We start from the raw sequence: 16,259 nt of genomic DNA, 5'->3' as shown, positions 1-16,259 counted from the left end.
TCTCACACATAGGTGCCCATTGCTCAACCTCGTTTCTATCCCCAGCATACGTTCACAAGCCAACAGGCGCATGCGCACACACACACACACACACACACACACACACACACACACACATGTGTGTGTGTGCTCTCTCTCTCTCCCTCTGATTTTATCTATGTCTGTCCCTCTGTCTCCCTTTCTTTTTTCAATTTCTCTCTCTCTCTCTCTCTCTCTCTCTCTCTCTCTCTCTCTCTCTCTTTCTCTATCTGACATTTAACTTGAGTCATGGTCATGGCGATGAATGCCTTCATGGGGCAAAGTGAGGGAACTTGGTGTGAGCAGCAGGGCAGCGGTGTAGCAGACAGACGGTGGACATGCTTTGCGGTGCTTGCTAGCTAGCTTACCACTAAGCTGTAGTTTTCCTTGCCAATGGGTTTAAGTGAATAATGGGTAATTTAGCAGAGATTAGCAGAGTTTACTGTCCAGTCTATTGTCATCTTGGGTCACGGCCACCCATTTGACCAGCACAGTAACGGTAAACAATCACTGTATACATACATATAAGATACAATGTTTCACAAGCATACAAACTACAACATGTTTCAAGTTTCAAGTTCAAGTTTCTTTATTAGTTGTCATACAAAAATACAGAATACTTTTATATGAAATGCTTTTTCCTGTTCTGCTCCTGAGAGTGTGCTAGATCAAAATAAAAGAGATACGTAAAAGATAGAAGTCAAAAGTATGCAACGAGTGTAAACAAAAGTGTTCAAAACAAAAGTGTTCAATATACATAATTATATACAATATACAATACAGAGTGGAAACAATTTTGTAACTGAGTTACAATACAATATAAAGTACAATGCAGAAATGGGATGAGGTACAACTCATTGGCTATGTATCCTAGTTTAAAACTCCGGGAGAGGTGTGTTTGGCTACAATAGTGGTCTGTATCTGCTTCCATTAATTTGTGCTAGCTTGCAGCCGGATAGCTTTCGTCTACTGAACGCACAGAGAGGACATTTAGGAAAACGCACAGAGAGGAAAAATATCTATCTCCTGGTATGTGTCTGGAGAAGACGGTAAGCACATTTTCCATAATGGTGGTGTGTTCCTTTAAGGTACCATCACACCTAGCGCTATAACTATAAATATACAGTACATAGTTTCCTAAATATACACAGTATAAATATATACAGGTTGAATGAATGAATGAATGAATGAATGAAAACTTTATTTAACAGATTGCAGAATGGGTACAATACAGTACGGCTCAATACACACAATTGTTAAGGGGATGCAGACCTGAGAAAGACGTTTGTCTTGTTTACATCAGGGTCCCCCATTTTCAATTCATTTATGACATACACAACATACATGACATTTATGGCATAGGGACATATAGGTGTTTAGTACTGATACATTTGTGACATAAACGGTATTCAAATATACAGTACTGTTACCCCTAGATCCTGACAGAGTATATACATATGATGGGGAGGGACTGTACATTAGGAGGGGGTGGGTGGGTGGGCGAGAAATATACATACGGCGGGGAGGGAATATATACATGTGGTGGGGAGGAGATTGTCTATTAGGAGGTGGTGGGGGTTTTGGGCATTTACGGTGGCCAGTTTCGAATTGCAGCCTCCCGTAGGTGCTCTTTAAGAGCCAGTTTTGAATGTGGGTAGGGATTCACATTCCTTTACAGCTTTGGGTAGGGCGTTCCACATTGATGTGGCATAATTGCTGAACGTGTTTAGTCCCTTGTTTGAGCCGAATCTGGGTTTAACATGATTTGTTGAGCTTCCTCTGGTGTAGTGGTTGTGGTATTCACTGACCTTTGGGAAGTATTTTGACATGTACATGGGTACCTTGGTCGTATAGTGTATCTTGTAGACCAGGCCCATTGCAAGTTGCTGTACTCTGTCGTCTACTCTAAGCCATCCTAGGTTGTCAAAGTGGGCAGGGGTGAGGTGGGTTCTGGGGGTAAGGTCAAGTAGTAGTCTGACCAGTTTGTTTTGTGATGTTTGTAATCTTGTTTTAAGCACCTTTGAGGTGCTTTGGTACCATGAGGTGCACGCATAGTCATAGTACCCTTGAATGAGTGCTCCTGCCAGAGTCTTCAGGGTATTCTTGTTTACCAGAGAGGAGATCTGGTACAAGAATCTAGTTCGTTGGTTGACTTTTTTTATTACATTGGATGCCATTTTGTCACAGGAAAGATTTGCCTCTAGGATGGAACCCAGGTAGGTAATTTCGTCTTTCCTTGTGACAATATTGTCACCCACTGTAACTGAGAAGCCGTTGGTCTTGCTGAGTTTGTTATTTGAACCGAAGAGAATGGACTCTGTTTTGCCCAGGTGTAATGATAGTTTGTTATCAGCGAGCCATATGCAGATTTTGCCTAGTTCCGAGCTGAGGGTTTTTTCAACCTGCAACTTGTTCTTGTCAGAGACCAGCAGGGCTGAGTCGTCGGCAAACAGGAACAAGTTGCAGTCACAGGCTGACGACATGTCATTTGCATACATTAGGAAGAGTAGCGGTCCTAGTATGCTTCCTTGTGGAACACCACAGCTCACTGTGAGGGGGGGGGGGGGGGGATAGAGTACAGTTTACCTCTACCATCTGTTCTCTCCCCTCCAGGTAGGATTGCATCCAGCTCACTGATAAACTATCAAAACCAATAGCTTTTAGCTTGTCAATCAGAATGGAGTGATTGACAGTGTCGAAGGCCTTTTGTAGGTCCAGCATGACCATGCCGCAGTATTTGCCCGCGTCCACCTCTTGTTTGATGTGGTCGTTCAAATAGAGGAGGCATGTGTCAGTGGAGTGGGACGTTCTGAAGCCAGATTGGAAATCGTAGATTCGATTTTTTTTCCACCAGGTACTTTCGTAGACTATTTTCTCCATGACTTTCGAGATGGAGGTAAGAATAGAAACAGGGCGGTAGTTGCCTGGGTCTAATTTGCTGCCCTTTTTGTGCAGAGGGGTCACTCTCGCAATTTTGAAGTCCTTGGGGACGTGTCCCTGTTTTATAGAGAGGTTTATTATGTGTGTGATGACTGGGGTGATGGCGGCTGCTGAGTCTCTGAGGAATTTGGAGGGGATGTTGTCATGGCCAGTGGCCTTGTTAGGTTGGAGGGCGCACATTTTTTTGAGTACCTCATCTGTTGTTACCATTTCAAGTTTGAAGTCGTCTTTGTGGACCCCTAGGTTTTTGTAGTATGCTACTATGTGTTCTACCCCATAATGCTCTGAGTGGGAGGGTAGTTTGTTTACCAGTGTTGTGGCTATGTTTGTGAAGAAGATGTTTAAGTAATTGGCTACATCCAGCTTGTCTGTGATGAGCGTGTTGTCCGTCTTTATGTTTATGTTTGAGAATCTGGTTTTAAGTTTTTTACTGCAGCCTAGTTGATTATTGAGTAATTTCCAAAGTTCGCGGGGTTTGTTTTTGTTTTCCTCAGTTTTGTCGTTGATGAAATTTCTTTTTGCGGTTTTGATCATGGTGTTTACGTCATTTCTTAGTCTGTTTCTTTGAATTTTTTGTTCAACCACGTGGGCTTGGAGTTCACTGTTTGAGCTTTTGGAAAGCTTTGTCTGACTTTTTTGAAGTTCAGAGCATTTTTTGTTTTCATAGCGGCCAGTATTTCAGTGTGCATCCATGGCTCAGCGCGGTTAGGATGCTGGTATCACACATCAGGCCGATAGGATAGAAGATAGGATATTGGGTTTCAGAGAATTTCCCCAATAATACAATTTGATGCTAAGGAGTTACTGTTTCAGCAAAAGTAACGGAACTCTGTATGAGCCGATACCTAATGTTTGGTACTCAGAATCGGTATTAGCACCAGGGAAAAGTAGCATTGATGTAATGCCTAATACTGTATTATAGTTGTCCTGGGTATGAAGGAACCTGTTTATATTACAGGCCAACACAGCTCTGTGCTACAGAGGCAGAGTAGAGAGGAATAATTAGGCAGAGCTAATGGAGGAGGGCAGAGGCGGTTCTAGCATCAGACCTTTAGGGGGGCTCAGCCCCTAGAGCAGTAGCATAATTTCACAATTTTTTTTTAATTCCAGTTGATCATAATGATCATGATCATATTACGGAGCGCTCACTGCGTTCGAGAGAGAGAAAGAGAGAGAGAGAGAGAGAGAGAGAGAGAGGGAGAAAGAGAGGGAGAGAGACTCACATTTTCGTATATCCATCTATGGGAAAAAGACATGTCCAGTGAGTGAAGGTTTGTTCAAATCATGAGGGAACAAAATACTATTTTGAGGCCACAAAATATTATTTTGAGGCCTCAAATTGATTAATTTGAGGGAACAAAATACTTGAGGTAACTATTTTGAGGCCACAAAATATTTTTCTATTTTGCGTGGCAGCAATAAGCCTTTGTAGCAAGCAGATTAGCTGGGCTAGCTAGCTAACATTAGCTGAACTGACATTAGCTTGATAGCTAACTAGCGAATAGCATCAGCTAGCTAACATTAGCTAACATTCTTTGACACCATTATTACACCAACACCATGGAACTAATGACCAATTTGACAATGTTCTCTGTCAGAATAGTCAGTAATTTTATATAGTGCTAGCTAACGTTTCAACATACTTGTCTTGTTGCCCATCAGTACTGGCAAATTCACTATTACTTAGGGTGACCAAACGTCCTCTTTTGCCCGGACATGTCCTCTTTTCACGCCCTGTCCGGGGCGTCCGGGGGGAGTTTATAAATTCATGGAAATGTCCGGGTTTCATTGTTTTTCAGTTTCAGTTTCAGTTTCACTGCCCTTTGCGAGCATCTGAAGGCTCGGGACTGCATTTCTCGCTGAACATATAAATTACCGAATTAAAGCGCTATTTGTTGCCGTTCGAATGCCATCTGAATCGCCAAAATCCGTGCCTCGGTTCTCGAGTTACCCACCCAATGGCTGAATTGCCAATGGCCAATAATAATAAAAAATAAGTAATAAACAGATTAAAAAAACAAACAAGCAGGAGTATAGGATGAAGTGTAAACGTATGTATTCCTACCCCCTTGATTGATTGATTGATTGATTGAAACAGTACGGCTCAATACACACAATTGTTAAGGGGATGCAAACCAGAGAAATACTTTCGTCTTGTTTACATCAGGGTCCCCCATTTTCAATTCATCATAACATATGACATACATGACATACAGATAGACAGTATTCAGTATACCTTCACACTCTATTATCTTATGCAACTCATATTCACTCCACAAACTGAAATATACATACATTGTTGAATGAACAGCCTGTTTCTTGAAGTTAGACTCTCCTCTAAATTGTAACCCCCCTCTCTATAACAGAATTTTTGGATGTTACCCGGGAGTGAATTGTTTTGTGCTTTAAACATGATTTGTGCAGTCTTAAATTAAGCCAGGTCCCAGAGTTTCATGGCATGTGATTAAAAAAATTGTGTGTTTGTGTGTTCCAGATATCCTACCTTATTGATAATCAAATCAAAATCAAATGTATTTGTAAGGCCCGACAACACACGTTAATGTCCCTTCAGGCCCATGTCCCTTCAGGCTATGGATATGCGGTGTTTTCCAGCTTATACAAAAAAATATATATTATTTTGGAATATTGCAACTACTACACAAAAATGTGAGTACACAAGTTCAACTCATGTTCAGCCCTATGTTACTCATTAGCACTAAAAGTGATTTTTCTTTATTGTGTACGAAACTTCAGAATGTTATCTTTCAAAAGAGACCAGGCTTATGCATGTGCTATAAGCATAAAGTATAAAGATAAGCTTTGCAAAAAAAGTATGCAGTCCTCAAGTTCAAGTACATTTTTTTTACACTTTTCTGGGCGCATGTTATGTGGTTACATTTGGGATATTGCAACCACTGCAGAAAAATGTGAGTACACAAGTGCACGTTCAACTCAAGTTCAGACCTATATGCTACTCTTTTTCATTAGCACTAAAAGTGATTTTCCTTTTTTGCATTAGTAACTTCAGAATGTTATCTTTCAAAAGAGACCAGGCTTATGCATGTGCTATAAGCATAATGTATAAAGATGCAGTCCTAAAGTTCAAGTAAAAAAAAAAAGGGCCGCTTTTCTGGGTGCATGTTTCCAAGCATATGTTAATACAATAAAGGCATCTTTGAGTAAACTTTGAGTAGAGATTCAAGATTCAAGAGGTTTATTCATCACATACAGTACAGTACATGCACAAGACATAGTGAAATGAAGGTGGCCATGCCCGCTTCGATTGTGCAAAGTATCATTAAGTATCTCGAAGCTGGGGCCAGCATGTCCTCTTTTTTGGAAATCAAAATATGGTCACCCTACTATTACTAAACTAGTTACAGTAGGTAGCTAGCTACATCTGCTTCCACGTCTTATGTTGAATGTCGGACTGGGACTTGACATGACGTTACCAACGTCTTTGACATTTAAAAAAAAATTTGTTAACTAATGATAATAATAATAATAATAATAATAATAATAATAATAATAATAATAATAATAATAATAATAATAATAATAATAATAATAATAATAATAATAATAATAATAATAATAATAATAATAAAACTATAAATTTATATAAAATACTATATAAATAAAAATATAAAATAAAAAAATTAATTATTATAATTTTTTATCTTAGGGGGGGCTAATATTACATTTAGGGGGGCTTCAGCCCCCCTAAAAAGGGTCTAGAACCGCCACTGGAGGAGGGAAAGCACTGGTCCTTATTGGATTGATTCCTGTGTTCACCATGACTGGTTGGATACTTCTTATGTAAGACACAGAGTTGGACCGGGACCTCTTTCTCCAGACACACAGACACACACTAGGGACGTGTGAATCACCAGAGGCCTCCATGACACGATATTATAATGATAGTAGAGTCACGATATTGTAATAGTGATATATTGTGATTTATAATTTTTTTCAACTGCAAATGATGTCCCCAATGGGAAACCTTGTCAACAACTGCAATACATAATATATATCTGTATTATCTAATAAGTTAACGTTTTCAGTCTGTTCACCCCACTCTAATCATTGTATTGCAGCGAAGTGGGATTGTCAAGCAAAAACAAATACAAAATATATGTTTTTTTTTAATATATCGATACATGCCGTCAGTGTATCGATATAATATCGTTGTGCACAAACATCGCGATATATCACTGTATCAACCACTCCCCCCCCCCCCCCCCCCCCCCCCCGTCACACTCCTAACACACAGACACGCTCCCAACGCCTCAAAACAGATACATTTGGATATGAAATACAAATGTCTCACCCATCAGACAAAGGGACAAGGAGCTGTGTGTTGTGGTTATTCAGCAGGCCTTTGAGATATGTGTAAATAACCATTAGAGGCCTCCGTTATCTCTTAGGGATCCAGGAAGGGAAAATGAAATACTTATAATAATCTATTTCAAGTTTAATGGGATGGTTTGCGGAAGCGTACAGGATCCGCCCCGCTGCGGTACGATCACACACACACACACACACGTTATGGATTTATCACCTGCACAGTCATAAAGATGAGAGGAAAATATTTCCACATTCATCCTATGGGCACATGAATCATTTATCAATAAACTGGAAATCCCTCCTCCGTGTCTCCTCCTGCTCCTGGGATGGAGGGAAGGATGATACAGAAAACAACAACAAACAGCCGATGAGCGTAAGGGTCTTCTCCAACAGTCTGCGGGGGAACTCGGGATGCAGTGGTCGGGGTAATGACACTCTTACCGTCCGCGCGGCGCTGAGGCCGGCGCCCCGAGCCCCTGTGTTTCCCCCCCTCGCTCTATTAATCAGTGTCGGGCAGCGGTGGCAGCCGGAGTCGTTCGGTGAGCCACAGGGAGCCCGGGCATTCATCGCCCGCATCGATTGGTCGGCGGAGCTGAGGGACACTAGATGTCTGCTTCCATTGTATCCGTCGCCATGGCGATGCTGACCATCCCCCACCCCCCCCCCATTTCATATGGACACGTGTACGGGGGAGGAAGGCTTGGAGTTTGTTTGTGTAGTGCACAAAAGGAAGGCGTGAAGCAGTACTGTATATTTGCATATCTTGTATGTCACAAATGTAACAGTACTGTATACTATCTGTATGTCATAAATGTCATGATATATATCTGTATGTCTGTATGTTGTGTAGTGTATGTCAGAAATGTCATTATGAATTGAAAATGGGGGACCCTGATGTAAACAAGACGGAAGTCTTTCTCTGGTCTGCATCCCCTTAACAATTGTGTGTATTGAGCTGTACTGTATTGTACCCATTCTGCAATCTGTTAATAAAGTTTTCAATCAATTCAATCATTCAATTCAAGCATGACTGGCCCATTTGCCTTCTCCGGAGAGGTTGTGGCTGTTGTTTTTGACCTAGTTACAGGCCGCTAATACACAGGTATATCGCATGTGTAAATCCAAGGAAAAAGGTTTTTTTTAGAACATTCTTATGACTGTGGCTATTTTCATACAGATATTCTACATGGATATGGCCACTTTCCTACAGATATTATGTTCCATATATTCCATGACTTAATCTATGCTCCGCAACACATTATGCCATACCTTAGGAAAATCCACAGTTTAAAACCTAAAGCCATGAATAAAAGCTTCACATAAAAGCTTTGTACACGGGGACCCAGTTTTACAGGAACGTCGTGCCCAGGGACTGCAGTTGAAAACTGGCTCCTTTACAGGAACGGTGATCAATGTGCATTATCCCTGCCAATAAAAACCAAATAAAGCGACACTGAACGGACTCATCCAGGATTAAATAGAAACGAGAGAGAGAGAGAGAGAGAGAGAGAGAGAGAGAGAGAGAGAGAGAGAGAGATGGAGAAATATATATATATAGAGAGAGAGAGAGCTGTCATTTTGTTCTTCTGTTATGCTCAGGACGGGACGAGCAGAATGGCCGCCGTATGAACATGGGCAATGTCCTGCATTGTCCTTCGCTGTTGGTAATGCGCTGTGTATTCTTGTTCTTTGGATGAGTCTAAAATAATAGCTTGGTGCTGTATTGATCTGTCTGGGCCGTGGTAGCAGCCCATTAGTGGGTTTACTCACTGTTCTCACAAACACTTTGCAGTTCAAAACAGCACGGCTGCCTAGCATAGATAATGGGATGAGAGGCTGTCAAAATACACACGTCTGTGAGTCTGCCACGTGGCTGCGGCTGCATCCCTGTGATATGACAGCTAATCAATGCCCTCTGTAATATTTTCATTCATCTTTATTACGGACTGCACGTGTATACCTCACCCACAGCTTTAGGCCTGTCAGAAGTTGAATGGGATTCGTCACAGGGATGGATCTGTGGTGTGAAGTTACCCGTGATGAGTGATGACGTGACCGTGTACCTGGCAGATCGTGTTGTGATGAAGTTACGTTGTACCTGACAGTGTTGAGATGAAGTTATTTTGTACCTGACAGATAGTGTTGAGATGAAGTTATTTTGTACCTGGCAGACAGTGTTGAGATGAAGTTATTTTGTACCTGACAGATAGTGTTGAGATGAAGTTATTTTGTACCTGGCAGATAGTGTTGAGATGAAGTGACTTTGTACCTGGCAGATCGTGTTGCGATGAAGTTATTTTGTACCTGGCAGATAGTGTTGAGATGAAGTTATTTTGTACCTGGCAGACAGTGTTGAGATGAAGTTATTTTGTACCTGACAGATAGTGTTGAGATGAAGTTATTTTGTACCTGGCAGATCGTGTTGCGATGAAGTTATTTTGTACCTGGCAGATCGTGTTGCGATGAAGTTATTTTGTACCTGGCAGATAGTGTTGAGATGAAGTTATTTTGTACCTGGCAGATAGTGTTGAGATGAAGTTATTTTGTACCTGGCAGATAGTGTTGTGATGGAGTGACTTTGTACCTGGCAGATAGTAAGTCTGGCAGATAGTGTTGTGGGCAGTTTTAATGAGATCTCGGCCAGCGTGACGGCCAGGTGTGACTGGTTTGACCTTGGGCTGGCTGCCTGAACACTGCAGTGTGGGCTTGACATATCAACAATGATTGACTGAATGATTGGCTGAATGATTATGAGCTGAATGATATGAGCTGAATGATATGGACTAAATGGTATACTGTAGGTTGAATGATATGAGCTGAATGATATGAACTAAATGGTATACTGTAGGTTGAATGATATGAGCTGAATGATATGAACTAAATGGTATATGTTGAAGGATATGAGCTGAATGCTATGGGCAGAATCATATACAGTGAATGATATGGGCAGAATGATTATGAGCTGAATGATATAGGCAGAATCAATACAGTGAATGATATGGGCAGAATGATATGGGCAGAATTATATAGGCTGAATGGTATGGGCTGAATGATAAAGTAGAATGATATGGCTGAATGATATGGGATCAATTAAATTAATGATATAGCCTGAATAAGCTGGATGATATGAGCTGAATGATATGGGCAGAATAATATACACTGAATGATATGGGCAGAATGATTATGAGCTGAATGCTATGGGCAGAATAATATACACTGAATGATATGGGCAGAATGATTATGATCTGAATGATATCAGCTGAATGATATGGCTGATTGATGAAGCCAAATTATATAGGCTGAATGATATGAGCTGCATGATATGGGAATAATGATATGAGTAGAAGGATACGGGCTGTATAATATGGACAGAATGCCGTAAATAACCTTCAACCCCTGCTGACTTTGTGATCTTGAAAACATACTGTATAATTGAAACTCAACATAAGTAATGTTTGCCCTGCTTTTATGAGTTTTTCTTGCCTTTGTGTGAGTCAGGGTGTTATATTAATCTCTCTCTCTCTCTCTCTCTCTCTCTCTCTCTCTCTCTCTCTCTCTCTCTATCTCTCATATGCTCTATTTCTATCTGTCTCTCTCCCCCTCTCATTTTCATTTCCTCTCTATCTTTCTCTATCTATCTCACATTCATCCTCTCTCCCTCCCTCTTTCTCCCCCTCCCTATCTTTCTCTCTCTCCCTATCATTCTCTTCCTCTTTCTCTCTCCATCTCCTCTCCCTCTCTCTCTCTCTCCCTCTCCCTCCCTCTCTCTCTCCCTCTCCCCCTCCCTGTCTCACCACAGATGGATTGAGACCATCCCAGAAAGAGATAATATCTCTGCGTGCGTTCATGCTGCTCTTTCTCAAACAGCTAATCCTGAAGGTAAATCACACCTGTCTCCTCTCCCCCCCCCAACAGCTGATCCTGAAGGTAATCACACCCGTCTCCCTGCATCCGTCTCGGTCCCCTGGCACTCCGTCATATCCAAGCGGACTGGGACAGCATCGCGCGTAATCAACCGCTGCTCGTGTTGTCCTTCAGGAGCTCCCCCTGAGGCAGAGTGATGCTTGTGCTTTCAACCATTCTCATCCTAAATACTTGGAACGGTGTAATTTGGGGAAGGGAGAAACAAAAGTATAGAATTTTATTTTTCCACTTTTTCTCCTTATTTTCTATTTTTTTCTCCCATCCCAATTTCGCTGTTTCCAATTCTCCCCTCCCCTGTCTTGAACGTTGCTCGCATATGCCCCCCACAGGTCGGTCGTAGGGAGGATAGAAACCTTGCATCACGTGTCCCCTCCGGTACACGAGGAGGCAGCCTGTCACATCTTTTCACCTGCCAGCGCGGACTCTCATTGGCGAGGTGTAACGTGTGGGAGGCTCACACTACCCCCGCTATTTCCTGTCTCTGCTGTGCAGGCGTCCCCCAACCGACCTGTAGGAGTCGCTGTCCACAACGTCCAGATTACCACCCATCGACTTCCACCCGCTGACTCTGCCAATTGAGCCAGTATGACGGCCGGCCCAAGCCGGAGACAACGCCGACAGCCGGATTTGAACCCGGTGTCTCTTGCGTTGGTGACGAGCGCAATGTCCGCTGCGCCACCCAGCCGCCTAGTATAGAACATCTTTGTATTATTTATATATGCTAGAAAGCTATACTAACACTGTTTCACTGTCTGCAATTTAGTTCACGGTACACTTTTATTCATAGTATGCCATTACATTACCCCTTAGACGTCAGGCAAACAGCAAGTGAATGTAATCAAACAGCAGGTGATTGTGATTAAATGACAACCATAGCCAACGAGCTGTGTTTATTGCATTGAGCCATGTTTGTAGAAAAAAAGACACGCCGTCATGAGAATTGACCCATCCCAAGCCCCGCCCTATTTTCTTGATCCTCCAATCACAAGTGGTGCTTCCCTCGGACAAACAGAGTAAGAAAAGAGGGCAGGGTTTGAGATAGGCCAATACTCAAGGTCTATGTTTGAATCTACGGTAGGTCTATGTGTGGTTCACGCTGCCAATCAAAAAGATTTTGTTTTTGATTTACATGTAAGATAGAATACGTCGACAATGATCGCCCAACACGTTATTCCCCCCCCCCCAAAGAAAGTGCAGGTTTAATCACCTTCAGTATAGCTACAGTATACTGCTCCCCAAATCGGGTTGCTGTTAACTGACCTATGGCGGATCAAGAAAAGAGGGGTGGGGCTTGAGATAGGTAAATTCCCTAGGAAACCCAGTCTGGATCAGGTCGGTCCATGTTGTGTACATCACTAATAATAATTATTATTATTAATTACATTTATATAGCGCTTTTCTCAGACTCAAAGCTCTTTACAACATAGGGTTAGGGAAATTGCTTCCTTCACCACCTCTGGTAGCACCCAACCTTGGGCTACCAGGCTCAATGGCTGCCACCCGGCACACATCACACTACACAATGGCTGAACGGCTCAGGAGACAGGGATTGATATCAGCCAATTAAGGGGAAGGGATGATTAGGTGGCCTTGATGTCAGAGATCTGATTGGGAATTTGGCCAGGAACGTCGGGGAACCCCCTACTCTTTACGATAGGCGTCCTGGGTTCTTTAACGACCGAATTCAGTCAGGACCTCGGTTTAGCGTCTCATCCGTAGGACGGCACTCGCAGCTGTACGGTGTCCCTATCACCATAACAGGGGCATTGTTACTGACAAGTCCAGAGGACAGAGTGCCCCCTGCTGGACAACAACACCACTTTCCGGGGCTCAAACCGGTGATCTTCCGATCATGAGTCCGGAGCTCTACTCACGTAGCCACGCTGCCGGACAATAGCGGATCACTAGTTCAGAAGCTCTCCGTTGCTGCCAGCATCAGAGCATGTGGTGATTCTGTGGATGATCATCCGTGCCATGTACAGTAGTGAGCTGTTAACCCCACGGCTCCGGGGCATGGAAGGAATAAGGAAAATACCAATGAACGGATAGAAAAATACACTCCTAGCCTGGATTGCCGTCAGCCAGCCTGATACTCAGCCATACAGCAATTACCGCTCTGTTCAATCTGCTGCCGCTGCCGGAAATCAATATTGGGGGCGTCTGGGATTCCATCACAAGTGTTTAAACCGTACATCCTACAGTATGTACTGTAAGCCCTGTAATAACAAGGGACAGACTTGAGAGCAAAACGCTTTAAAGGAACATCATTATGGGAAATGCACTCACCGTCTTCTCCAGAGTCAGACGAGAAGACGGATACCAATTTCCTCTCTGTACGTTCAGTAAATAGCTACCCGGCTGCAAACTAGCCTAGCTTTAGCATAAATGCACAGAAGCGGATACGGACCGCCAAAAGCACCTCTCTCTGGGTTTTAAGCTAGGCTAGTGGTCCGTATCCACTTCCATTCATTTGTGCCAAGCTAGGCTAGCTTGCAGCCGGATAACATTCTACTGAACGCACAGAGAGGAAATTGGCATCTATCTTCTCGCCTGACTCTGGAGAAGACGGTAAGTGCATTTCCCATGACGTTGACACGTCATTTCACAAAGCGGCAGCTGTCAATTGTACCAAAATGAGAACATTTTGTTCAGCATAATGCAGCGTTTGGCAAACAAATGCCAGATGCTGCGATGTTCTCATTAAAAGAAAATATTGGCAAGCATACAGTTGCAGTTTTGTGGAAATTGCCAGCGAACGCAGAACGTACAGCCTTTTCCTTGCAATCCATCTTACTTCCATCTTTCCACTGTGACATTTCTTTCAGGACCGAGGCGTGAAGGAGGACGAGCTCCAGAGCATCCTGAACTATCTGTTGACGATGCATGAGGTACAGTACGCTACTTCAGGGCCAACCGCTATATTGCATTTTCGGGATGTGTGCACCGACTACGCCAAAACAGAGTTGGACCAACGAAGAGGAAGTAAACTAATCGGTGCTATAATAATAAAAAATATTTTCCTATAACATGTTGAATAAATCCTATTATTGTTCCCCCCCACATTTGTGTTACTTTTATAAATAAGTTGAAAAGTGTATAGCAGTACTTAGTGTGTATAGTATAATGCAGGACCTGTTCAGAGGTCTCTCTCTCTAGTGTATAGTACATAGTAGAACTGAGTGTTTATAGTACATAGTAGTACTCAGTGTATTTAGTACATAGTAGCACACAGTGTGTATAGTATGCAGTGTGTAAAGTACATAGTACTCTGTGTTTAAAAGTACATTGTAGTACTCATTGTGTATATTACATATAGTACTCAGTGTGTATCGTACATAGTCGTACATAGGCCACAAGATAATCTCTCGAAGGAGCTCGTTCAAGACGAGGTGTCCTCCTCCTCTGGCGTTTAGAAGTGAGCCAGGAGGCTGAAGTGAGTCTTTTCTCCGGGCCTTTTGTGCTTTCCGTGTTCACGGGTGGATTGAACTGGGCGTCCATTGATGCTGCACTGTTGTAAGTCAGACAACACTGCCCAGGGGAACGACTGCCGCTGCAGTTGCAATTGCATTTCCTGACAAAGTATACAAAATAAAAGTCCCCTTTATTCGTTCTCCCCTCTCTTGCACTTGCAGTTGTCTGTGCATTTAATCTCTGTCCTTCCCTCTCTGTCTCTTTATTCTCCCCTGCTCTCTCCCTCTCTCCTTTCTTCTCTCTCTCTCTCTATTCTTCCTGCCCCCACTCCCTCTTTCATCACTCCTCCCCCCCTCTATCTCTCTCTCTAACCCCTCCTTTCTCTTCCTCTTTCATCCTCCATCCCTTCCTCTTGCCCTCTCCCCTCTTCCTCTCCACTCCTCTTTCTCTCCCACTCCCCCCTTTCTCTCGCTTTCCTTCCTACGATCCCCCACTCTGCCCCTCGACTTCTCTCGACTCATCTCTCTCTCTCTCTCTCTCATCTCTCTCGATAGCAATCTCTCTCTCTCTACTATCTCTCTCTCTCCACTCTCCCTCTCTCTATACCCCACTCTCTCTCTCTTTCTCTCCCCTATCTTTCTCTATCCCCCACTCTCTTTCTCACCCTCTCTTTCTCTATATCCCCCACTCTCCATATTTCACTCCCTCGCTTTCTCTCCCTCTCTTTCTCTCTATCCCCCACTCTCCCTCGCCTTCTCTATCTATCCCCAACTCGCCCCCTCTATTTCTCTCTCTCTATCCCCCCCTTTCTCTCTATACCCCCCCTCTCTCTATCCCCCCACTCTATCCCTCTCTTTCTCTCTCTCTATCCCCCAACTCTCCCCATCTTGCTCTCTATATACCCCCCACTCTCCATATTGCACTCCCTCGCTTTCTCTCTCTCTATCCCCCCACTCTCTCCCTTGCCTTCTCTCTATATATCCCCCAACTCTCCCCCTCTCTTTCTCTCTCTCTATCCCCCCTTTCTCTCTATACCCCCCCTCTCTCTATCCCCCACTATCTCACTCCCTTTCTCTCTCTCTATCCCCCCCTTTCTCTCTATACCCCCTCCCCTCTTTCTCACCCTCTTTCTCTCTCTACCCCACTTTCTCTATATACCCCCCTCTTTCTCTCTATCCCCCCACCCTCTCTCTATTTCTCTCTCTATATCCCCCAACTCTCCCCCTCTCTTTCTCTCTCTACCCCCCCTCTTTCTCTCTCTATACCCCTCTTTCTCTCTCTCTCTCTCTCTCTCTCTCCTCTCTCTCTCTCTCTCTCTCTCTCTCTCTGTCTCTTCTGTCTCTCTCTCTCTGTCCTCTATCTCTCTGTCTCTCTCTCTCCTGTCTCTCTCTCTCTCTCTCTCTCTCTCTCTCTCTCTTCTGTCTCTGTCTCTGTCTGCAGGATGAGAACATCCATGATGTCTTACAGCTTCTTGTGGCTCTCATGTCAGAGCACCCGGCCTCCATGATCCCTGCCTTCGACCAGAGGAATGGAATACGGTAAAAAAAAAACACAGCTGTACACGCAGAAAACAACAAGTTGATCCCAAGTAAATAACAATGATGTACAGTACCTACCTG

The 16,259-nt window shown here is 43.3% G+C and overlaps 1 protein-coding gene across 1 annotated transcript in view; it reads left to right on the top strand.

Moving 5' to 3' along the window:
• The window catches only part of LOC311225271 (neurobeachin-like), a gene marked incomplete at its 5' end in the record, with an annotated part of 544,672 nt that overhangs the window by 308,549 nt on the left and 219,864 nt on the right, over window positions 1–16,259 (top strand). Inside the window, 3 exon segments of the mRNA XM_084310493.1 lie at window positions 11,105–11,184; window positions 14,055–14,117; window positions 16,081–16,178. Coding sequence (XP_084166619.1) covers window positions 11,105–11,184; window positions 14,055–14,117; window positions 16,081–16,178 — 241 coding nt within the window.

This window comes from Notolepis coatsorum (assembly GCF_963971535.1).
Source record: "Notolepis coatsorum genome assembly, chromosome: 1".
Classification (NCBI taxonomy): domain Eukaryota; kingdom Metazoa; phylum Chordata; class Actinopteri; order Aulopiformes; family Paralepididae; genus Notolepis; species Notolepis coatsorum.
The sequence above is the reverse complement of the archived record's forward strand: the minus strand, read 5'-3'. Positions and strand labels throughout refer to the sequence as shown.